This window comes from Anabas testudineus, chromosome 2 (genome assembly GCF_900324465.2).
Source record: "Anabas testudineus chromosome 2, fAnaTes1.2, whole genome shotgun sequence".
NCBI classification, from domain to species: domain Eukaryota; kingdom Metazoa; phylum Chordata; class Actinopteri; order Anabantiformes; family Anabantidae; genus Anabas; species Anabas testudineus.
This window is the reverse complement of record NC_046611.1, coordinates 21,949,401-21,974,210: the sequence shown is the minus strand read 5'-3', so window position 1 is coordinate 21,974,210 and position 24,810 is coordinate 21,949,401. Positions and strand designations below refer to the sequence as shown.

At 39.6% G+C, this 24,810-nt stretch overlaps 3 protein-coding genes across 4 annotated transcripts; 2 read left to right on the top strand and 1 right to left on the bottom strand.

The window, feature by feature from the left end:
* Window positions 1–284: 284 nt before the first annotated feature.
* On the top strand, window positions 285–8,458 carry wdr60 (WD repeat domain 60). Its single transcript, XM_026361245.1, has 22 exons — window positions 285–392; window positions 611–664; window positions 749–1,433; window positions 1,525–1,589; window positions 1,754–2,209; window positions 2,438–2,488; window positions 2,778–3,006; window positions 3,166–3,268; window positions 3,428–3,557; window positions 3,693–3,804; window positions 3,894–3,988; window positions 4,100–4,229; window positions 4,435–4,607; window positions 5,076–5,238; window positions 5,901–6,014; window positions 6,149–6,210; window positions 6,871–6,922; window positions 7,008–7,068; window positions 7,367–7,466; window positions 7,554–7,685; window positions 7,800–8,023; window positions 8,115–8,458. Exons 1-22 carry the CDS (start codon window positions 378–380, stop codon window positions 8,284–8,286), a joined length of 3,378 nt encoding a protein of 1,125 aa, XP_026217030.1. The 5' UTR covers window positions 285–377; the 3' UTR covers window positions 8,287–8,458.
* Window positions 8,459–9,121: 663 nt separating this feature from the next.
* wdr97 (WD repeat domain 97) lies at window positions 9,122–17,600 on the top strand. Of its 2 annotated transcripts, XM_026363945.1 has the most exons (22): window positions 9,122–9,236; window positions 10,218–10,486; window positions 10,590–11,167; window positions 11,399–11,520; window positions 11,609–12,329; window positions 12,427–12,575; window positions 12,651–12,887; window positions 12,975–13,065; window positions 13,154–13,286; window positions 13,370–13,446; window positions 13,616–13,703; window positions 13,790–13,948; window positions 14,288–14,443; window positions 14,564–14,677; window positions 14,761–14,934; window positions 15,030–15,224; window positions 15,313–15,434; window positions 15,564–15,732; window positions 15,998–16,008; window positions 16,094–16,170; window positions 17,091–17,155; window positions 17,243–17,372. In XM_026363945.1, the coding sequence occupies exons 2-21, from the start codon at window positions 10,334–10,336 to the stop codon at window positions 17,114–17,116; spliced, it is 3,552 nt and encodes a 1,183-aa protein (XP_026219730.1). In that variant the 5' UTR covers window positions 9,122–9,236; window positions 10,218–10,333; the 3' UTR covers window positions 17,117–17,155; window positions 17,243–17,372. The 2 variants fall into 2 exon arrangements, with proteins under 2 accessions (XP_026219730.1, XP_026219729.1); XM_026363944.1 differs by having other exon boundaries at window positions 15,998–16,170; window positions 17,243–17,600.
* Window positions 17,601–17,725: 125 nt separating this feature from the next.
* On the bottom strand, window positions 17,726–21,656 carry si:ch73-174h16.4 (leucine-rich repeat-containing protein 14). The gene is made up of 3 exons (XM_026363946.1): window positions 21,053–21,656; window positions 19,711–20,526; window positions 17,726–19,023 (listed from the first exon to the last, which is right to left on the bottom strand). The coding sequence occupies exons 1-3, from the start codon at window positions 21,328–21,330 to the stop codon at window positions 18,456–18,458; spliced, it is 1,662 nt and encodes a 553-aa protein (XP_026219731.1). The 5' UTR covers window positions 21,331–21,656; the 3' UTR covers window positions 17,726–18,455.
* Between the last annotated feature and the right edge of the window lie 3,154 nt (window positions 21,657–24,810).

Here is a 24,810-nt window from a genome sequence, read left to right as displayed (position 1 = left end):
TCACAAGCACTGAAAAATCGCTCCATAGAAGATTCCTATTTATTTAATCTACAGCAAACCCCGAAATAAAATGAAACAAAACAAGCAGAGACATGTGTTTATACTCGCTAGTTGATTAAATAGCAACATTTTTTTAAATGGTTCGTTAAAAAATACTTAATACTTAATACAGTTGCCATAGCAACTGGCTGTTGATTCCAGCGATTGCTTCGTTGACGATTAATAAGCCTGTTGTCAAGCCAGAGTGACGCGATCTCCTTGGTTTCAATTAACTGCGCTTGCGCAGGAGGAGGTTCACCATCATGGCGGTGTCATTACAGAAATAGGAGTAAATTTTCTGCAACTGAGAAACTGAAAATAAACACACAGATGAGAACATGTATAGTGGAAAGGTAATTACTTTATCTGTGTTCCACCGTATGCGAGCCGAAGCTAAGTAATGTTTTAGTAGAAAGTATCGTGTCCGTTGTGGTAGTTACCAAACGTTAGCTTGGGAAGGAACGTTGTGTATCCCCGTTAATTTGTATGGATTTGGTTTGTTGTCAGAAAAATGTGTTTATTGTCTTCGAGTGGTTGTTATAATCATATCGTAAAACATCTGTTTATTTAGAAAATAACCAAAGAAGACACGTGGAAACCTGCTGACCTGAAAAGACACATCAGGGTAAGTCTGTGAGTTTGAGAAACACTCCAGAAAAGGGTGAAGAGAAGATTACAAATAAATAATATATTATCTTTTTTTTTTTAGGAGGAAGGAGACAGTGAAGACTATATCAGGAGGCAAGATGCCGCTGAGAGAAAGCACCGGATTGGGGAATCCAAAGAAAGACGACACAGAGAACCAGAGAAGGAGTCTAGAAGAGAGAGAGACAAACACAAGGAACATGAAAGTACAAGAGACAGAGGAGCTGAAGACAAAAAAGACAAATACATAGACCAAAGGAAAGAGGGCTCACGGGACAGGAGAGGAGATAAGGAAAGGGATAGAAGAGATGAGACAGACAGGGAGAAGAGAAGAGACACAGAAAGACTGGCAGAGGAAAACAAGTACAGTGATGATTACAGAGAAAATAGAGACAGAAGGTCTAGAGAGGAAAAGCATAACCGGGATAGAAACAAAGAAAGGCAAATAGATAAAGAGAGGGTAAAGGATAAAGAAAAATACAGCGAAGAGGGCATTGATAAAAGGAGGAAGGAGAGAGACAGCGAAAGACGAAGAGAAGAAAGAGACCGAGAGCACAGGCTTGAGAGGAGGAGACATGAGGAAAGTGGGGAAGGAGGAAGAGAATGGAAAGAAAAATATGATACAGAGCAGAGAGACAGACATAGAGAGAGAGACAGAAACAAAGATGAATATGAAGGAAAGACAAATGAGAAAGAAAGAAGTGAGAGACATGGAGAGAGAAAGCATTCAAGAAGGAAAGGGGAAGGAGGTAAAGATACAATAGTGTATACCCCATGTTCACCCTATGTACAGGATTAGGCTTCCATATGATGCCAGTATTTCTATCTGTCTGATTTCAGAATACAGTGAAGATCATAGAAAGCATAAAGAGGAAAGAGAAAGAAGACACGAGAGAGGACAACATGTAAGCGTTTACATTATTATTTTAGCTGTCCATCACTATGCTGCAGTTCAAATAAACATAATGAGCATTTTTCTGTATTTGGAATACATTCGTGATCTAATTGGATAAAAATGATTTGGATATATTGTCATTTGTTTTGTTTTTGTTTTTTTTCTAATTTCCAGGAAGAAAAGCAGAAGCATGACAGGGAGCACAGAGTCCCAAAGGAATCAGTGGAAGAGGTCAGGCATCATCACAGAGACAGAGAGCGAGCAGAGAGGGACAAACACAAAGAGAGAAGGCACAAAGAGGAAGAAGACCCAGAGAGAAAACATAAAGAGAGAAGGCAAAGAGAAGAAGAAGACCCAGAAAGAAAACACAGTGAGAGAAGGCAAAGAGAAGAAGACGACCCCGACAGAAAACACAGTGAGAGAAGGCAAAGAGAAGAACAAGACTCCGACAGAAAACATAGACAGAGAAGGCACAGAGAAGAAGACGACCCAGAGAGACAACTGAGAGAGAGAAGGCGCGGGGAAGAAGAGGAAGAACCAGAAAGAAATCACAGAGACAGAACCACCTTAAAGAAAACATCACCATCTGATAAACGTCACCTGCACGAGACCAATGCAGTAGAAACAGAGGTTAATAGTATAAATAAATTGCACTTCTAGCAGCATCTTGTACTGAGTGAAGAGCTTAATTATTATATTTAAATATTTTATTGGTGAATTACACCGTTTGATTGGTCTTTTAGCCACATGCTGTCTGTACTATTCACTATATTGAGCACACAATCAGTCACTACATGCTTAACCTAAGGATTTATAGTATTTTAAATCCTAATTCATGCATTTATATCAAATTTGAAGGTTGTCATTGATGAAGATTTGGGTGACCAGGAATATGAAGATGACTTTGAGGTAACATAATTTGGCATTTTAATTCTGAAAGAGGCCACCTGATGTGGTAAATTAGTTATTTTCATTTTAATATTGTGTTTAGGTTCTTGTTCTTGACATTTATTTACTTATTTTCATGTTATTTCTGCATGCTGTATTCGTTTTACATTCTAAGAAACTGGTGAGTAATCATAACTTTTCATGTCTTTTTTTTTGTTGGATGTGATGTTTGTGCTCACATCAATTTTATTTTATTTAGCATCAAAAGTGTGTGTGTAATAATTGAGGTATTTCTCTTTTTACAATTAAGGATTATGAAGAAGATTTCGAAGAGATGGATGACAGTGAAAATGAAGGTGAGGAGGAGAACGAAACAGAGTTTCCACAAGTAGAAGAAAGGGAAGAGCTCACACCACAAAGGAAAAAGGAAATTGAAGCAATTCAGAGAGCAATGGATGAAGAGAATGAAAGAGTTGGAACAGCTCATTCCAGACAGAGCACAAACAGAGAGGAAGAAGACAAGTCTAAATGGTCCACAGGTACAGTCATAATTTACACTTTTCTGCCTTAAAAAATATATTTGATCACTTGTAGTTATTTCATGTTGAAGTATAGCCATGACTGACTGTAAGGCAGCCACCAAATACACAGGTGCGTTATACAAAATGTATAAAATGTATTTTTTTACTGTTTTTTAGCATCTGAAAAGAACCTGAGTAGAGGCTCCCAACATGGGAATTTTATTGACTTTGTGGCAGCAAAACAGCGTGAAGTCAACAAGAAAGTTGCCTCAAAACAGAAGTAAGTTAGCTTAACATTTAATAATAATAATAAAAATAGATTGTTGCAATGTAGCTGGATATTAGTGCTGTAAAAAGTATTTATGGTTTGGAACACTTTTGCAAAGCACGTAGTGTAATAGTCCTTTAACTTTACTTTCAACTTTTTTTTTGTCTACAGGAAACGCAGTACAGAGCTGCTTCGCCTAATTGATCTGGATTTCTCAATGACAGTCTCTCTTTTGGATCTGCCCCCTGTTAATGAATACGACATGTATATTAGAAACTTTGGAAGTGCAAACACTAAGCAAGTCAGTATTTTTAGTTTCATTACACAAATATGGACTGTATAACTAAATTATAAAAGATACTGAGTGTTTTGCAATGCAAAATAGTCATAATGCAGTCTTATTAACATGCAGTAACATGAACTTTTTCTTTGTCAGGCTTATGTTCAGTGTAATGAGGATAATGCAGACCGAGACATCCAGACAGAAGAGATAGAGATGTGTGAAAAGTGGACGCAGCATCCTCCAGAGCACAGTGGAGCATGTGGGGGTAAGTTAACACAACAATAATTTCTAGATCAGCACAGCGCTTGTACATGTGTACATTAGATTTCAATAGCAGTGTTCTTGTTTTGACAGATCCAAATCATTCTCAGGAAGCACGAGACAAAACCACAAGTGATTTAAAGTTCGATTCAAAGCGTCTGACAGCATTTCTCAGTTCAGCTTCACAGGTCATCTTTTTGTAAATAAACAATTATTAAATGGTACAGTTCTTACATTTCTGCTCCTGTTGAGTTGTGTTATCACTACTGACTCCTGTTGTGTATTGTAACTGAATGAAGGTCATGATTGTCTTGTTGGAAGAGGATCAAGCTGAGAGAATATCCCTGAGGAAGCTGAGGACTCAAACAGACACGCTGTCTTTCAGCGAAGGAAGTTTACAGCTCAACACTAAGTTGCCTTTTCTTTATGGTAATTTTTAAAAATTTTTGTCTTGTCTAATTTTCATCTCTTTTTTGGTAGTTTTGTTGGTTTTACCAGGATTACAGCAACTGTTGTTTAAGATATAGAATATTTATATTTATATAGACCAACATATTGTAGTTGTATATGGAGCCAAAGTTGAACGTGATTGAGCACACTAGTCTTCACAAACATGATTGATCATCATTCACAGGTCGCCACGTGAGCCTGGTGCAATTCTCTCAGGTCCAGAGACACACCATGATGTCAGTCCACGCACCTACAACAAAACCCAGTGCTGTGCGCCTTGACAGCTGCACCATCATCTGCATCTGGAACATTTGGGAGCCGTCCAGACCTCAGAAGATTCTTCTCTATGAGTCTGAGGTGACATTTTCAGGCTTCTCTTCTGGGCCTTTATTAGGTCTTTAGGCTGAGATAACATTTTTTAAACCAAGCGGAATAAGGAGTCTTATGTGGCAGCTTTAAGTGTATTTATTATGTTAATGAACAAATCTAAGGAATGTATAACTCCTCGTGGATAGGTGGCATTCAGTCTGAAATTAGCTATTTATGACAAATTTGTGTAGTTAAGAATTTGGTAACACTCATACAAACCTCACAAAGAGACCAGAAGAAGAAAAGAGAAGAGAAGAAGAACAAGACTTTGATAATGTCCAATATCTTTGGGAGCACAAAGGTGAATTTCCAAGGTCATAATAACATAACACATAATAATAACACTGTTTTATCTAGTCTCTGTTGAATTATATTAACTTCAGCAGATGGAAGAATGCGAAACTTACCCGTAACTCTTTCTACATCAGTAATTACTTGTAGTTTTCTGTGTCTCAGGTCCAATGTTGCTGTTTCAGCACTGGAAAGGCCATATTGGTTATTGCAGGGACATCAGTTGGCTCTGTGGTGCTGTGGGACCTGAGAGAGCCTGCTAGCAACCACTACCGCATGAAGATAGGAGAGGATGAGTGGACCTTCAGACAGCCAACCTTCTCTACTGGTATGTAACAAGTGAGAGTTTACATCAGAACTAAATGGTCTGCATTTATATAGCGCTGTTCTCCCTAACCAGCACTTTTTCACTGCTTTTCATTCATCCATTCGCACACACATACCAGACCTGACTCATCAGAGGCAACTTGGGGTTCAGTATCTTGCTTAAAGACACTTCGACATGTGACAAGAGGAGCCAGGAATTGAACTTCTAATGCCACGATTAGTAGACGACTGTGCTACCTCCTGAGCCACAGCTGCCCTTACCTAGATGCGTTTTCAAGACATAAATACATAGTTGATTGACAAAATAAGACCACCAGTGTCTACCGGAACAAAATGCTTTGTCAAAATGTGTCATTGTATAAAGAGGGTCTTGAGTTCCCTGAAAATATTACATGTCATAGTGACAGGTTCCTTCCTCTCAACAAGCATGTATATTCAGACAGGTTTTTTGTTTGGCTTTATTTTGAAAATATGAAGCCCCATGATTTGTCACACAACCACTTTTATTGTTGTTGTGTATTTTACTTTTTGCACTACAGTCCCAGGAGAATTAGTGTGAGCAGGCAATATGTAGCAACAATGTAAATTACCAGACACAGATGCAGTAGTGATACTGTGCTTTGATACTTTGATATCCTTTCTTTTGTCACTTTGTCAACACAGATTCTGTAATGGCCAACTCAGGCCATTTCTCAGCTGTGACTTCTGTCGAAGTTGTCTCCTCCAATGTAGTAGGGGGTTTAAGGCCAGAAGTCCCCCTGTTGGCATCTGAGGAAGGTATGGAATGGTACAGGAATGGTGTAGCACACTCAGTGAAGCTTGTGTGCCTCATACTATAAATATTCCCTATGCTTTTGCCTTTCACTGTTGTCTTTACATTTGATTAAGTGTTATTTTGTTTCATAAACTAGAGTCATCAGGATTGTCATTCCAGCTAGCTTCTCTGGATGAAAGTGGGGTTTTAAATTTCTGGGTAAGTTGGGTAACAAAGTGCGTTACATAGTTTTCTTTAAACTAAGATTTTCAAATGAGTGAAAGAGTTAAAGGGTGACCTGTGTAGGGAGCAGAGGGAAATGAAAACACTGTGTAAGGTCAAAGGGGAAGGTGCATGCTGGTGTTTTAAACAGTAAAGTAGCTATTATAGTTTGGCTGATTTAGGTCCCTCCATCATCAGCCGCAGCAGTGCATGTGTCACCGCTCATGTAGGCAGTTGAGAAACCTTAAAACTTTTATTGCTCAATTGCTGCCATTTGTTGTTGTGTGTCACAACATTATACATGAACATGATACACATTTTTCAAATTCTGACTGCACACTCTGAGGTTATCACCTTCTCAGATGTCCATCATAGAAAAAATATGCTTTCTATGACTCATGAGACTTAGAAACATAAGGTTTTTCTTCAATATGAAAGTAACGTTTTAATATTGCCAAAGTGATAGCTAATTTAGCCCACTTGAATGTTAACAAATATGGGATAAAAAAGGGACATAAGGTGTAACTGACTACATGGCTATACTTCCTGTTTACCCCCCAGCCTATCATATACAAATACTGTACCTCTACACAAACAGCAGAGCTGCATGCCATGGCTTTCTACTTTAATGACTGAAATTCTCTGTTTGTCCTTTAGGTGGTGGTTGAGCTCCCTAAAGCCACTGAGGCAGGCTCTCCAACAGATCTAGGTAGGTCACCCTTTTTTTCTGTGCACATACTGCTCTTTTTCACACATGTGGCACCATCTTCAACCTTCCACTCACTCTCTTGCAGGGCTAAGGCCTGGGAGCAAAGTAAAGCTGCTCCACAGCTCTTCCCTCCACACTGCTGATAGGTGAGATGTATAAATAGCTTGTTGTGATCATTCGTCACTGCCAGTCAACTGAAATACCCCACAATGTCATTGCCCCATGGAACACAGCTGCTCTGCCATGGTCATACGATCTTGTTTGTTATGTACTGTGGCTACTTCAGTTTTTGTCACGTCAAGATTTAATAGGAAAATATTTACAACCTTTTACTGTAGGTGCAGTGTGAATGTGATGCAGTGCCATGTTTTTTTCTCTGGGGATGTTGCAACCTTTGATGTCTGGTTTGGCATTTTCCCCTTGCCTGCTCTGTCTTGCTCTCAGGGGTTCGTCACGAGAGGCAGTAAACACTGGGCCATTACAAAGTCTTCAGTTAAAGTTCCTTCCAAGTGACTCCAATCATTTCTTTATTGGCACCAATATGGTGAGCATCATCAGAATAGTCAGAACACTAGTCAGAATCACGAATTTGGAATTTTGTGATGGTTTACCAGTTTCATTTTTCTCCTAGGGTCTTGTCAGTCATGGAACGAGTCACGGTTTGAAGGCTCATCCAAAATTTTACAGGTTTCAAGAGCCTGGAACCCGGCCTGTTGATGTCACCTCAATCCACTTTTCTCCCTTCAGACAAAACATGTTCTTGGTGAGAAGGTTTTGTTTTTGTTTGTTTTTTTTTACCTTTTGTTTTTCATTATTTATTAAAATAGAAATATATTGTTTTATTATTTTATTATCATTTTCTTTATCCTTTTTGTAGGTGGCCTGTGGAGATGGCTGCATCAGGCTGCATGGAGTCAGTTACGAGCAGCCTGTGGCAGAGTGGAAGAGTAGTACAGCAGGTGAACCGGTAGTGTTACTGCAGTGGGCCCAAACCAGGCCGACAGTCTTCTGTGTCCTCGATGCAGCTTCTAACCTCCACATATGGGACCTACTGAAAAATGAGACAGAGCCCGTGGTCACTGAGAGGTTGACTTCTGATAGGTAATGCCAAACAGATACAACAGATATATGAAGTAGTTTTAAACATTTCATATTGTGTATTAATATCATTATTTGTGTTTTCTGTTTTTAGAGTAACATCCATGGCTCTATTTGGAAACTCAGGACAACAAAACATATATTCTGGAGTAGCCCTTGCACATGAGTCAGGAAAAATAGAAATGCAGTATTTCACAAGAAGTTTTACTGTCCCTGTTACTGCAGAAGAGGAGAAGTTGGAGAGTATGATGACTGAAGCCTTCTAAAATACTTTATCTTGTATGTGTTTTATGTTTTGTCTTAAATGGATGACACAAGGCTATGAGAAGAATGTAACTAAATACCAAAGATCCTTTACAAGGACCACAATTAATTCAATAACCTTCATAAATATGTTAGATGAAAGATATAAAGTAAATGTATGATGTAAATATTTATACTTTGACTAATAAATATTTGTACAGTGTTAAGTTGAAGTTTTATATAATAAACTAATGTATCTAGAGTTGTGTTGTTAGTAGTATAACAGTTTGATTTAGAAGTCACACAAAAGTGGGCTCAGTAAATTGTGACACTATTAATTCAATAATTCTTTTCCCAGAAAAAAATGCATGCAAAAAACAGAAAAACAGCGTTTTAGTTTTTTACCCCATTATTTCCCACCACATTTTTCAGACAGTCCTTTTGATCTTAAATTGATAATATACCCTATAAACTAGATTCATAATATCGGAAAGATTTACGTATTTTACTAGAAAAACCATGATGATGATTCTTCCATGATTTTTACTGAACATATAGGCTACAGGTTAAATTCTCAACACTGGGAATATACTGAAAATAACTTAAATATTAAATATCTAACTACTAAATATAAAGAACATAGACATACATATATTAAAGACATTTCTTTGGTATCCTGAGTGTTAGCGACACACACTACAGAACCTTCACTTTGTTCAATTTTCTCTTTCTCTGTATATAATAATAATAATAATAATAATAATAATAATAATAAAAGACACCGTCTTCCTCATTGAAGTCACAGTTTTGTGACCCGCAGCCATGGAGGTAGCCCAGCAACCCGTCGCCTAGCAACAAGACGGGGTTCTTCAATACGGGGACCTGAGAGCACAAACTAACTTTTAAGTTAGCTGAAGCTAGCTCAGTTTGGTGTTTATAGCTAAATAAACCCGCGACATCCAGGATTCACAAGGTAAACATAAAGTTCAACTTCATTTATCACTTTTTTAAGACTGAGACTGTGTCTCCTCGACTTGTTAGAAGTAATAAACAAGTTACGTTAGAAACATAACAGAAATCCTAGAGTATGTCTTAGGTGATATAGCTAGCTGAAGCAAAATGTGAGTGATTATAATTTGTTGTTTGGTTGTTTTATACGCCATATAAACCTGCAGCTAATAAGTATTTTCACATTTTTCTATTACTTCTTTGGTTTAGACAAACCTACATAATCTTAGATTAACTCTAGATTAGATCGGATTAGATTAGATTAGACTTTATAGATCACCTGAGGGGGAAGTTCACGTGTCACAACAGAAGAATAAAAATCACATCGGTGAAAAACACCTGAACTGAATAAATATAAAATAAAGTACAACAATACAGAAGTAAAATAGTACAATACAGAAGACATACAATAGCATTATTGATCCTGAGAGGCAATGATGATACTTTTTAACATTAAAATGGCTGAAAACAGTGACAGATGTCCACACCAGAGCCCAAGGTACAGCATTTCTCAGTTTACATTCAATGTGACTTGAGGATAGTTATTTTAACTACAGTTTTATGATGATGTGATGATCAAAATAATGGCCAATCAGTTTTTTTTTATCAATAAATCAAGAAGTCTAACAAATAATGGGGCCACTTTTACTGAGTTTGCGTAATGTCTCTGTCTGTATTACCAAATAGCATGTTACATTTAGACTTTATTAAATTTCCAACTAGCAGACAATGTAAAACATAAAGTAAAGTTAAGTAAATGTTTTCTAATATAAAAGTAAGGCCAAGACTTTCCACTGGACAAGAATCAGTGGTCTAAAGAAAATGACGTCGACAAATAATCTGAGAATGACAAAATAATAATGATGCTGATGATTGTACAAGTGCTGAGATTATTTGTGATGAATTAAAAAGCTTTTCATATATTTATTTTTGTGCATTTGTATAGAATTTGAAAAAAAGTGTCCTGCACAAGTAAATGTCCCATAGCCACCAGCAAAGAGAGAATTTATTTACAAAGTGTGAAAGATCAGTGGATGCAGTCCTGGATAGAAGGTGGTGGACATGGTGGCCCCAGGACAGGGGAGCAGAACAGCTACAGTGCTCCTACCCAGTCCCACCCAGAGGCTGCTGCCTCAAAAGAGTGGGACATCACAGGACAAGACACTTGGAAAGCAGAATTTGTTAAAGCAAGATGTGAAGCAAGCTACAGGCAAGGTAAGTTTCAGTGTCCCTGAAGGATATAGCTTCCTGACCTGTTGTGTGCACTTTCAGAGGACTTACATATGCTTATGTGTCCTGGCTTTGTCTGTCTCTCGAGGTACTACAGTGTAAGAGCCAGCAACATGTTCTCACTCACGGGCTCCACTGCATACAGCATTTCTCCTGTGACAGCCCTGTGCGTTTCATAACGTATTCAGAAGCTGCTGCAGCATTCATCAGCCTCCATACAGACAACACAGTCTGCTTTTACACAGCTGATGGCCACAAGCACTGTTCCTCAGTACACTTCCCTTTCATGGGCTTGACTCCTACAAAGATCTCTGACTGTCTTGTTGGTTGGGGTCCAGGTCCCATCTTAACACTTCTGGACAAGGAATTACGCCCCATGGATTCTGCTCATGATGCCCTGGACATACGTGTGTGTCTGCCTGCAGAGCACTCTGCAGAGTTAGTGACTGCAGGCTTTGGGAATGTGTGTGTTTGGTCTGTGAGGCTCATGAAGTGTAAAGTGAAGATACAGGAGGGGTTGAATCACAGCACATTGACTCACATGGCGCTGGCACCTCCACGACCTGACAGGCCCCACAGAGCCTTTGTTGTGTGTGGACAAGTCGTGACTGTAGTCGACCTCGATAATGGGAAGGTTGTGGACCGCAGGAAGAACCTTTGTTCACGGTATGTATGGGTACATGTAACCACTAAGTGCACCTGTAAATTTTAATGAAATTGCCTGCTTTAAATTTAACTTTAATCATGCCTTTATGCCTAAGTGTTTTTAGCATAGTTACAGTACAACAGCACACCTATAACATTGTCACTGAGTGTTAGTGGTAAAGGATGACATATTCTATCTGGTAAAATTTGAATAAGCTTTGAGAATAAATATTAATACGTTGTGTTTTACAGTCATATCACTGCAGTGGTGTTCTGCTCTCAACTGGACTGTTTGATTATTGCATCTCAAGATTGGTCCATTAGAATATGGGGTCCAGGCTGGGAGCTCCGTGTAGCTTTTGTTGGACATAATGGTACATTTATGATTGAAGGAATTCTCTCTCTCTATGATTGCACATGCACTTGTTGAATGATGTGTGCTCTGTCTTCACTTGTGTCCAGGTGCAGTGACCTCACTGTTCTACTGCTCTGAATTACACACACTGTTGTCAGCCTCCTTGGATTGTACAATTCGTTGCTGGAACGTGGAGGAGGGTGATATAGTCGAGTGTGTCCACACAGAGCAGGAAACTCCTCCATTGTGCATAGGAGGCACTCGAAAGGGGGACACTTTCTTCACCTTCTCACAACAGGGAGTGGATTTCTGGAGTGTAAGAAAATTGTACAGCCTCCACTGTAAACTCAAAGGGGATAAGGGAGCTCCATTAAGACAAATTCTGACCTCCCCTCTTCCTGCTCCTTACCCCAAAAGAGTGCTATGTGTCAGTGGAGACACTGATATCACTCTGGTGGCTGCAGAAACAGGAAAAGTGTTGACTTCATTTAAGACCCAGCAAAAGATTTTGTGTGCTGACTACTGCCTGCACAAAGAGATTCTGCTGGTTTTAACTGAGGCAGGTACGGTGCTTCAAACCAACACCCTCACTAATCCAGTGACTTTGATTGAAGAGTGGAAGGGGAGAGGCCAGCGACCCTGGCACCAGGAGGACCCTGTAACAGAGGATGATGCCCAGCATCTGCCGGTTCCTGGCCCAGCTTGCTGCCTGGCACTGTACAGTTATGTGGCTGAACCACAGGAAGCTTTAGAAGAGTGGAAGAGCCTGCAGGACAGAAGAGGGTGCAGTCACAGGAACAAGGCAGCTCTTGATGATGCAAAGAATAGGTGAGCATTGTCAGTTTAAAAATAAATATTCTATAATGCCAAAGGATCTTTGAGCAGGAGAATTTGACCAAATATGATTTTATGTCTGTGCTCTCAGGTTCTTGATAATACTTGGCCAAAATGGAGGCTGCATGAGTGTTTTAAAACTGCATGATGGGAAAGTGTTGTACAGAACACCAGCACACAACGGCCAGAGAGTCACCACAATACAGGTGTACCCTGAGAATGGCTACTTGCTCTCTTCAGGTATTTGCCAATGTCAAATTACTGCCTTTTCAAGCTTCTGAATGAGAACTTAATGACCCTACTCCTATTCCCAAGGTGAAGATATGACATTGGTAGTGTGGAGAGTAATGCCCTTCGTCCAGGAGTGTCTCAGCCAACAACTGAGCTTGCACTGTGGCCAGTCTCAAGTTTACACAGCAGCACTGGGACCTCAGCTGGCTCTGACCTTTCAAAAGGACAACAGTGGGATCTATAGCCTCATGCACTTCAACCTTCTCAGCCAGAGCCAGATTGAGAAGCCACACAGAGAAGGGCATTTAGACAACTTTACAGGTCTCAGAGAAAAATGATTCATTTGTATGTTTGTGCATGTTTGTGTGTGCATGTGAGTGATTCGACATTTGTTTGGTTTTCTTGAAGGACTGTGTGTGTGTCCCGATCTGGAAGTGTTTGTCTCCAGCAGTTTAGATGGGACAGTGTGTATCTGGAATAAGGAGAATCGCCTCATCAGGTTGAAGCTTATTGTTCTTAATCTGGTATTTTCACGTGTTAAAAGAATACAAAATAATATGTTTTTTATGTGTCTGTGACCCATTTAGGACGTTCCAGTTAAATGCAATGCCTGGCTGTATGGCGTATGGTGGGTTTGGAGGGCAACTCTTCATTGGAATTAGAGGAGACCTGTACAGGATGAATTGTGCACAGTTCTTGCCACACAAATACCAACAAATGGTATCTAGTGAGCTGACATTATTGCTAACCAAAGCTGCAAATTATTTACAAAATGTTACTTAAATCACACTTTATTTTCATAGCTCCTCTATACATATTATCCAGAGGTTCTCCCCGACCTGCCTATCATTGAGAGTACAGCAAAAGGCAGCAAAAGAAAGTAAGATTCATTCAGATTTATTACATATTAACCCTTAGAAACCCAGGCTTATTTTGGCCACTTTTGACAAAAGTTGATTGTACTGCTTTTTATGCTACACTATCTTGAACTAGTTATGTGATTTGATTTGCTAAAGTAATCCAATACAATAACAAGTTTGTGCATGCAGGATTGCTAGCACAGCCGAAAACAAGGAAGAGGAATTGTCAACAATCCCGAGCAATCAAATACTAACTGAAGACGTTAGGAGACAGAAGGTGTGTGACGGCGTGACAGTAGAATTTGAGACACTGAATGTTAGTGGCTCACAGAGGATGTGTTTAAATATCTGTTCTTGTTCCAGGAGTATGAGAGCATAGTGACCTCAAACATGGACTTATCTGCGCTTCTACAAGGCACAGTGAAGTGCAAAAAAGGGAAACCTCCCAGTACAAAGCAAACCAAGAAGGAGGCTTTTGATCGCTACATGAAAATAATATATGGATTACCCCACAACATTAAGGTTTCCTTTCTACCGAAATAGTATATATTTTAACAGCTTCTTTTCAGTATTTTCTAGAATATGTTGACATAATTGCCTTTTAGCTTTCCTTTAATAAATGATATTCGTCTGAAAGTGCCTACCATCTGTATCAACTCAAAGATATTAGACATATCTTTATGAGCTTATTTTGAAACACTAAATTATTCTACAAGCTTATTTGTCTAAAGTTGAACAGCCTTCTGTAAGAATGACAATGTACTATATATGTAGTAGTGTTGTTGCTGCTGCTTTTTATTTTAATTTTTTTATTAAACAGATCGACAGTATGTGATTCATGGTATTATGCTGCGTTTTCAGATTGATTTGGAGGACAACTCTGAACCAGAAACATTTTCATTTTATTCTGAACCAAATGTCAACAAGCCCTGTAACTCACCTACCCCCAGAAAGGAAACCCCTCCCAAACCTGAATTGAACGTTCCTGTGAAAGTGAAGACAGAGGTCTATAAAAAGGTATCAACCGATGAGTGAAAACCTGTTGTCATTCCCTCTGCCTTTTTGTTTTAAATCAAACAATGACGTTTGAAATTACAGCAGAATTTACAGTTTCTTTTTAATTCTATCTACTAACAGAAGAAAAAGACTCCAGAGACAAGTTTGAAACCGAAGACCCTTGTGGATGTCAAGCCAAAGCCTGTGATGAAAGTCATACCCAAAAAACAGTACACAGCAGAGAAGGATGAAGGGGTAAATGCATTTTTACCGAGGACATGGCAGACCTTGACATAAGAACAGTAGCTCTGATTTGTGAATATGATTTATTCCTTTAGCCCCCAGAGATTATTTCTCCAATAGAAATGGAGCCTGAACTTCCTCCTCCAACTCCTCATCGTATAAGAGTCCCAACAGCACTCCCACCCGAAGAACCTTCTCCTGAGGTGCCGACATTCCTCAAACAGTTTGTAGATGCCACCTGGTTCAGAGACGTGTACCCTGATAAAAAGGTACAATAGATAATTAATAATATAGACACAGATAATAATCTGCAATGTCTGTTTAATTTATATGTAAGTCTTGATTACTGTATATGTGTGGACAGAATATCCCCAGCACCCTGACTCCAGAGGATTTCTCCTTGCTACTACTGGCCTGTCTAAATACCTGCAATACTTCATCCAAAATGAAGGTCCTTGCTGCACTGCAGACCCTGCGCAGCCAGGAACTCTTAAAGAATGCAGACCAGCTTTACCAAGGCCTCCTGGACCTATTGCCCAAATTTGTTAGACCACACATGGTACTGTAGGATAACAGTAGGTTTAAGACTGCTACTGCATTTAATTTAGAGCATTATGAAGTTGGAACAATTTTTTTGTTTGTTTTAGTCACCACTGGATCGGACCCTGATGGTTGAAATTTTAAATCTATTGTTGGGTCTAAAATCTGCGCATTCTGACTTCATGAAAAAACTTCTCACTCTCCTGGCCTATAAAAAACTGGGTCTTCGGTGAGTCCATCAATGCTAAAATTCCAGGGATTGACAAAAAAAAGCCTCTTAACCTTTATTTTCAGTTTAAAAGACAAATGCAAACTTTAAAAATGACTGAAAGGTGGCATTACCTTGTTCTGTCAACAGGGAAACATTGCTGCGTATGCTAAAAGCACTAGGTGTACATGAGGCTGAGCAGTGGTTGTTGCCAGAGTTGGAGAGCTGGAACTCAGAGCTACAGGACCAATCAGACATTTGGACGAGCCTCCACGACAAAGCAGATTGTTGGCTGGAGTTATGGATCTCCAAATACCAAGTAACAAAGACAAGTTCCATTTAATTATTTTATTTTACATTATGATTTTCATCTAGAAAGTAGAAAAAACACACTTGAGTGACAAAAGGACAAGGCAGGGTCTGTAAAATGGAGAGGCTCTCCCTCTGTGAATCAGCTTATGATCGTCCTGTATTCCTGTATTCTGACCGTAACTCCTCTAAATAGGAAAGCTTGTCTCTGTGTTGTTAAAAGTGGTGCCTGGTTGTAGGTGATCGGATTTCCCTGTCCCTTTTAATGCCACCAGGAATACAACAGGTATCTGTACTTGAGGAGTACAGCAAAGTGGAAGCCAATGATCTTCAGCATGGTGGATGTACTCAGTTATTTCTGCTCTGTCCAGAAGGAGGAGTACAGAAAGGCCCAATACGCTGAACCTGCCAGTCGCAACAACACAGTTCTTCTTCCCCTGTATGACAGGTATGTGAATGTAGTTATGAATAATGAATGTATGGATGAATTAATGGATATACATCCAAAAAAAAGTCACCACCTGGATTTAGCTGAGAAAAATAAGAGCCTCATTCTCATTTCTTAAATAAACTATGTAGGAAGACACATCCTGTGGCCGTGGAAAAGATGTTAATCTTGTTCAGAAAGGTCAAATTATTGGTATTAATCAAGCAAAGAAAACATCTATCTATCCAATGGAAGAAGGTCATATGTTTTGATGAGTCCAGATTGACCCTGTTAGAGAGTGATGAGCGCATCAGGGTAAGAAGAGAGAAGGGTAAAGTGAACAAGCCTGTGGGGGTAGTGCTATGATCTGGGCTTGCTGCAGTTGGTCAGGTCTAGGTTCAGCAACGTTATGTGTCCAAAGACTGAGGTCAGCTGACGACCTGAATATACTGAAGGACCAGGCTATTCCTGGTCAACTTATTACTTATCAATGGACTTTTTTTTTCTTCTTGATGGCCTCAGGCATATTCCAAGATGACAATAGCAGGATTTATCTGGCTCAAATTGTGAAAGAGTGGTTCAGGGAGCACGACATATCATTTTCACACATGGATTGGCCACCATAGAATTCAGACATTAACCCCATTAAGAATCTGTGGGATGTGCCGAAGACGACTTTGCACAGTGGTCCGACTCTCCCATCATCAACACAAGAATTATCTTGGTGAAGAATTAATGCCACTCTGGACAAGAATAAATGTTGTGACACTGCAGAAGCTTCTTGAAACAATGCCACAGTGAATGAGAGCTGTAATCAAAGCTAAAGACTACTAAACTAAATATTAGAGTGTGATTTTTTTTGGATAGGCAATGTAGTTTGCTCTGGTTACAGTAGTCTGACACATTTGTTGTTACTTTTCTGTTTGTGTCGGTTTGTGTAGTAGTTCTCAACCAATCCTTCGCCTAGGAGAGACCTACAGCATGGCCAGAATTCGGAGGCAACCAGGTAGGATTTCACAGACCTCTGCTTAAATGTAACTGATAAAACATAATTTATGTTTTATTTAATGCCTAATGCATTCTTCTCAAACAGGAATACTCCTGCCTCCCTTGCGAAACCGTCCCTTCCTCATGCACTTCCCTACTTTTATCTCTTTGCCACTAACCCGAGTCACTCTGCGTCCCTTCCAAGTCTACTCAGACGAGGACTGGCTGAAGGATATACCACGCCGCTACTTCATTCCACAGCAGTCTTTTGTAGAGTACTACAGATGATACTTGTTAGTCTGTAACACCACCATAAACACCTGGTTAACATTTTGTAATGCGTTATGTTTCACAATTTAACAACTCAAAACGTTGCTCTACAACTGATTTATTCTGTGACTTACAGTGTTCATTGTCAAGTGGTACAAAAGTGATTGGAAAAACAGTGATCCTTTTTAGCTTAGTAGACAAGTTGAATGAATACAAAAAGCACAAATCTGAAAATTTTAGTAACACTGAAGAAATTAATGTATGACAAATATAAGAAATAAAACAACACAAACATTAGTTAATGAAAAGACAAATCACCTGGAGGCACTGGTTGTTTATTTGCAGAATTCACATGTACTGTCGTATGTGACTTTGTACCTCACATGTACATGACTTTGGATGAAAGTGACCACTAATGTAGAGAAAGTAACAGATGTAAAGGCACTAGGTCAGGCAGGCTGTAGCTGTTTATTAGAGGGATGTTAATCTTTGTATCTAAAATACTGCCCAGTTGCCTGACTATGAAGTAATATGTCATTTTTGGTACAAAACCAGCAGTAACTCATATGCAATAATCAAATGTATACAGTCAAAAAGTGAAGCTAATACCCTCTAGCACCTCTTGATTGAAACATGGCATGTTAGCGTTTCCATCGAGAGGTTCAAGTTATGTTCTCGCCTCTAGCTGTAGATTTGTCAGACAAAGAAATCGTTGCACATTAGAAACAAAACTCTGTCACCAGACCAACCCTGACATTCAGAAAATTATTGTCACCTTCTGAGCTGTCTGATGATCACATTCATTGTGTGAACATTAACAAACATGTCTATTTGATGATTATTGGTTGTTGGAGGAGGTTGATCTTGTTTTGATTGCTGGTTTGCATTTTGCAGTTATTTATCATTAAAAGAAAACCAAATAATTAAATCCTTTACATGACAGAGATTGTCAGGCTTATATTGGTCTGCTACGTGCTGGGGAGAGAACCTAAGAGCATCTGTGACATTTGTCCCAATCTGCCTTGTAGAAGTGCAGGTGTGTCCTGACTTTAGTTCACCAAATCTTTATCATAATTGAGTAGGTCGCAGGTCAGGAAGAGGTCATTGCGTCTGCTGTCTATCAGCACCCTGTTGAGCTGGCTGCTTGTGGTGTTGATGTCTGTGGTGTCATTCAGAGGCCAGTCTAAGAGGTGAGCACTGGAGGGTAGTTCAGGAAGGCCTGGCTGGTAGTCCTCTAGGGGGTTGGGGTACAGTAACTGACGGAGGGATGGCATCCGCACAGCCATCTTCACCAGGTCCATGAGGCCAGCCATGGAGAGCGGGTTCAGGGCCAAAGCCAAGCTCTTAAGGGTCCGGCAGCCTCCAAGTGAGGGCAGCAGGAGCCCAAGCAAAGTGTCAGTCAGGCCACAGCCACTTAAAGAAAGGTGCTGCAGGCTGCTGGAAGCCTGGGAAAGGAGGCGACGAATTGAGGGCAGGGTTTTTTCATCCAGACGGTTTTCACTTAGATCTAGTTGTTGCAGCGTGGAAGCGTGATGGCTGCAGGACAGATAGGCGAGGTCAGCTGGGCTTAGGCTCAAATATGGCAACTCCAGTATCTCTAGAGGCTGAGGCAGAGAGCTGCAAAACATGTAATTAATATTTTTATTCAATTCACATCACCATTATAGAGGTCTTGAAGTATTGTGTCATGTCTTTGTCTTACAATTGTAACTATGACGTGTATATGTCATTTAGGTTTGTTAGAGGCAGATTTTCTTTAAATTAATGACAATAACATGTCAGAAAACATTTTAAAATACCACTGACAAGTTTCTAAAGCTCAAGGTGGCATCTTCATGTTGCTTGTTTTCTCTAACAGTTTGAAACTCAAAGACATTCAGTGTACTATCACATATCATATAAAACAAATTAAACTTGCAAATCGTCAGATTTAAGAGTTTGATGCATTTCTGTTACATAAATAGACAGTTAATCGAATATCAAGATAATGTTCTGATCAAAGGCAACTGGTTATTTTCTTCTCATTCTATTAGAAACAAGTATGTTGCCCTTCCACTTCCAATATCTAAGGTTGGACAAATAAAAAAATACTGTATGCTGATCAGTGTATATTCTAAAAATAATAAAAATATGAACTTCAATTATTAAATTGTGTCAGATTCTATATTGGAAAACATTTGTAATATATGGAAATCAGGAGAAAAACCCTGAAACTGTCATTTTTACTGTACTGGGCTTGTTGAAAGAACTCTCCTATGAAACACAAAGTAGCATTTACAAATATAATGAGGAACAAGGGCATACCTGAGCAGCACACGCAGTTGTCCAGGCAGGCGCAGTGCAGTGAGGCTGAGGCGTCTCAGTTCTTGTAACTGCGCCAGGCCCTGTGACAGGCCCTTCAGCGCCTCTTCTAGGACAGGGTGATCTCGGCGAAAATCCAAGTTGCAGTAATGCAGCCGAAGAGAGTTCAGCGCTGGGAAGGTGGAGAGCAGGGGCAGCAGCTCAGCCAAGCCAGCCACCCCAAGGCTGCTGTAGCGAACATCAATGCCAAGGAGACTCCGACGAGGGAGGAGGTCTAACAGAGTCCTGATACTTGATACAGAGATTTCCTCAACACGCAGATACCTGCACTGAAGTTTGAGGGGTCCCGATGTGCTGAGAGCCATGTGGGCACGCTCCAAAGATCGAGCATTGACAAAAAGATCTGCTCTCACATGCACCAACACATCACTTCCTATATCTTTTTCCTCATTTTCCTTTGTGCTGCCTGTTCCACCTGTTGATGCACTCTCTTTTTTCCTCTCTGTTTCCATCCTCCTCCTGACTCCTTTTATCACCTCCTCTTCACCCAAAACCTCCGACGGTCTGGCATTTTTTTCCCCAGCGCTACTAGCTTCCTTCCACTGTCCTCTCTCTCTTTTTATATCCCTTTCTCTCTCCAGAGCTGAAAATCTTTTTCTCTCCCGCTCTCCTTCTTTCCTCTGTGCCCTCTGTGCTCCAGCCCTGGCCTGAACAATCATAGTGCAGAGAGCCACGGTGAGGGACCAGCCTCCCATTGGGTCTCCCATCCCTCCTTCATCTCCTTGCAGCCCACAGAGATCTAGTACTTGCAGGGCACACCTAAGAACAAACAAAAGGTCTGAAATTTTACTGATTATCACAGAAAAACATTCACAGGCAAAGTAAAAGAGTTCTGATAAGTTCATTCTGAATTAATAGGTCAGACCGGTAATGTGAGGTAACGTTTTGGTTTTATAAAGAAGTAATATACTTATTTATTACATTCTGAAACTAACTGGTAACCAATGAGATATGAGAATGGGTGTCATGTGGTCAGATTGCTTTTTTGTCATTAGGATTATGGCAGCAGCATTTTGAAACAACCGTAGTCTGCTCATAATCTTTTAAGTGCGTCAGTGTGAAGTGTAATTTAAAAGACCTTTCAATGAGAAGTAAGGCTAAATGTAGGTTACAATACAGGAAACCTCCTGCTATACTGGCTTAGCACAAATTAAATATATAAAAAGAGGGGAAAAGAGATAGCGCACCTATATTTTAGGGAAGCCAACTTGCTTATTGACTTTTGTCCTTATTTTCTTGTTTTTGTTTGAACTCTCAATGTCTTTCCTAGTGACTAGTAACACACCTTTGGTCCGAGAGTCCTCTGACGACTGCAAGTAGCAGAGCCTGTATACAGAGTCGATTTGGTGAAGTTTGTCCTTGTTTCCTCCGTCCTCCCACACACAGGCTGCGTTCAGGCCATCTCTGCACCAGTTCACCCACAGCCAGCGGTCTGCAGCCGCTGAAGGCGGCCTCCAGCAGCGGTCTGAACAGCTCTCTGGGCACCCACCTCAGCCAGCAGGGCGACGAGCTGTGGTCGCTCACCACCACCCTGGCACAAAGGCTCACCAAGGACAGCACCATTTCAGCAGAGAGTGAGCTCTGATCATCAAAATATATGTACAAGCAGAAACCAGGCTGGCTCTTATTTATATGATCCAAAATAAGACAGACAGCTAACGTTAGCTAAACCAGCTCCACGTCTAAGATTAGCTTTATGACAGCAATTTGATGCGGCCTTGTAAAGCCCCAGAAAAGAATTTACAACTCCATCTGATAGCTGCCTGGATTAATAGCATATAAAGCGAGAACTAAAAGATCTGCTCGGGTGAAACACAAAACGCTGGTACATCATGTTAGCTAGCTAAAGTATCACAGAGGAAGTTGCAGCTGCTGTGTTTACAATTTGACTGACGCATGCCAGTGACGTAGCACGTAACGGTGAGACGTCATGACTTACGTTACAGATTTGTTATTTGTATTTTTTTTATCCACTCATTTTGTTGGCTAAATGTACTATTTATAAAAGCTAATTCGCTGACAATAAACATCCAGTCTGTTTTTTTTTTAAAGATGTAAATTAGTAAATTAAACTGCTAAGAATAGTCTTTTAGCTAGTAACTGTAGTAATTTGTATTACTAATTACTCAAATTGTTTGTGTGTGAATATACTATATGAACTATACTACTACATAAACAGTTGTAGATATAGATCATCACTCCACTTCCACATGTCCAGAAGACTGCAGCAAAGTGCATGTTCTGACACTCACACATGCAACACAATCTGAGAAACCGGCAAACAATTCTTTCTTCACAATCTTAAAACATTAACCAGGTGCCCATGATTCAATGTTTTCCTACTGTCATCATCCCTCCTGTTTATAATAACTATCAACAGATCCTTTAATAATGCCCTTTCAACACAAGTGATGGGAGAGCAAATCCACATCTTTGTTCTGGGCAAAAATCAATTCAAAAGTTTAGATGTTATTTATACATAATTTATAAATAATAACAGTGTGATATTCTGCAGAGATACTGTACTTAATTTGTAAAAAAAAAGTCCGTAATATTTTAAAGTACGTAAATAAGAGACAGTGAGAAAAAGGACATATATTTTGCCTGACAGGTACAAAATCTGGTTTGTGACTAAGAGGTAAACCACTAGATGGCGCTAATAGACCATGAACGCTTATTGACATACTCTGTCCCTGGATTTAACTAAGCAAATAGGTAAGAGCTGATTACCACTGGTTAACTACTGCATGGATGAGGATGTTTCAGCTGCCAATACGTTATTTAACCCAAACAGATGCAGTAAGTAGCTTCTCATTTCTTAAACAACCATGCAGGAAGATGCATCCTGTGATCTGGAAAAGATGTTAGTCTAGGTTTACCCTGTTTCAGAGTAAGAAGAGAGGCGGGTGAAGTGATGCACCCATCATGTCTAGTGTCTACTGTACAAGCCTGTGGGGGCAGTGCTATGATCTGGGGTTGCTGCAGTTGGTCAGGTCTAGGTTCAGCAACGTTATGTGTCCAAAGAATGAGGTCAGCTGACGACCTGAATAAACTGAAGGACCAGGTTATTCAATCAATGTTTTTTTTTTTTTTCTTCCCTGATGGTACGGACATATTCCAAGATGACAATACCAGAATTCATCTGGAAAAGAGTGGTTGAGGGAGCAGGACACATCATTTTCACACATGGTTTGCCCACACAGAGTCCAGACCTAAACCCCATCGAGAATCTTTGGGATGTGCTGGAGAAGACTTTGGGCAGCGGTCCGAGTCTCACATAACCAATAGATCTTGGTGACTTTCTCTTTTGCACGGGCAGTGTATATTTCCATCCTTATGTTGTTTATTTAAAATAGAAAACCAGCAGGTTTGTGGGTCATTTTAGTGATGTTGACTCTTTCATCAGCTGATTTACTGTTGTCCTCTAGTCTCTCTCTGGTGTGAAATGACAGTATTTAATCACTGACCTGAGACCCGGAGTGTGTTTTTGTTTGACACTGTTGAGTCTGATTATGATAAATACATCTAGCATTCTAGCTTCCAACACATTTGCACATTACACACATGACACAAGAACAATCAATTACAGTAACTGGGTTTCATTTCACTTCAGCATATCTTCACATGCACAGAATATCAAACGGGCTCTTTTTATTCTTTCTGCCTTCATATAGGAAGGATCTGTCAGAATTAAGTGTATTTTGAAAGGAGACCAACTCAATTTGTTGCACCGAATTTGGTGAAACAAACACCATATGCTCAACAGACTGGCGGACTGGAAGCCTGAGGCACTTTTACAATAAAACAAAGAAAAGAGAAAACACCTTTTTTTTGTTTGTGATTTTTGAAATTTCTTTACATAGAAAAATAGTGAACTCACCAAAACCCCTCTATGAAAGACAAGGTCTCCTTGATCAAATCCACATTTTATAAACCTATAACTTATTAATATACAGCAGTAACCTTTACATTTATTTGACTTACAAGTGAGGTACAAAGTAAGCAAATATCTAAGCCAAGGAGACAAACTTTATAGTGAAGTGCTCTAAAAAGAGCTGTTTCAGTTTCAGCTTCTTGTGGCTTTTTGCATTTTAGGTTCAGTGCAGGTCATTAATCAGGGAGGATAAACACACTGACCTGTGCAGCATTGGTTATGAATCTTGATTCATTTAATTTGACATGCAGTTCCTCCAGTAATATTTTAATAATCAAATAGAAATATCCACACTTAGAAATCCAATATCTTCCTGTTTCAAAATCAGAATTCTACATTAATACCACTGATCTTCACTTGACCACTATTCTCTGCTCAGAGATAATTACGGTGCCTAAGCCTTAAATCTAGCTTTCAGCAGTTTCACTTGCATTTTACAGAGATTCTTCTTCGCTGGGATACTTCATCGCTGATCCATGACCTCCCCAGCCCCCACATATATGCGATATCAGCTTTTCGGTATTTACACAAAACACTCAAAATTAACAAATTTAACATGAACTACACAAGTATAGTTTAGATTACGTTTTTCAGTTGTAGTTCAGTTGCGACACACTAGCTCTCTACACTACCTCCTTGAAGTTACTAATTTGCTGTTTGTGCCAAATTTACCATCTGCCTGCCTTTTGTTTTCAGGTTTTATCCGTGTGTAATATTTCAATTGGAGTCAAACAAACATGCCACATATTTTTAGTGTGTGCCCACAAATAAGAGTGCTAATGGTACTGAGGAGCAAGCATTTCAACTTTATGTTTTTTAAGAATTAGTGGATCTCGTGCAGTTTCATAGTGTTAATGTTACGTTTCAAGGTGTTCTCACTTGTCTATAATAAAAATGCCAACACACACTAGAAATAAAACAGCACCAAGTGTCACTTTCTGTTTCTGATTTTCTTTTTTTTGGCAAAGAAAATGATACTGTCACTGTCTTGCTGCTCTAATAAACAGTCATGTAGTAGGATATATTAAAATATAAATCATCAAATGCTACTTTGTGTCTTTTTGAGCTACTTAAACATTTAGAAATGACAGCTTAAATTATTCACTAGA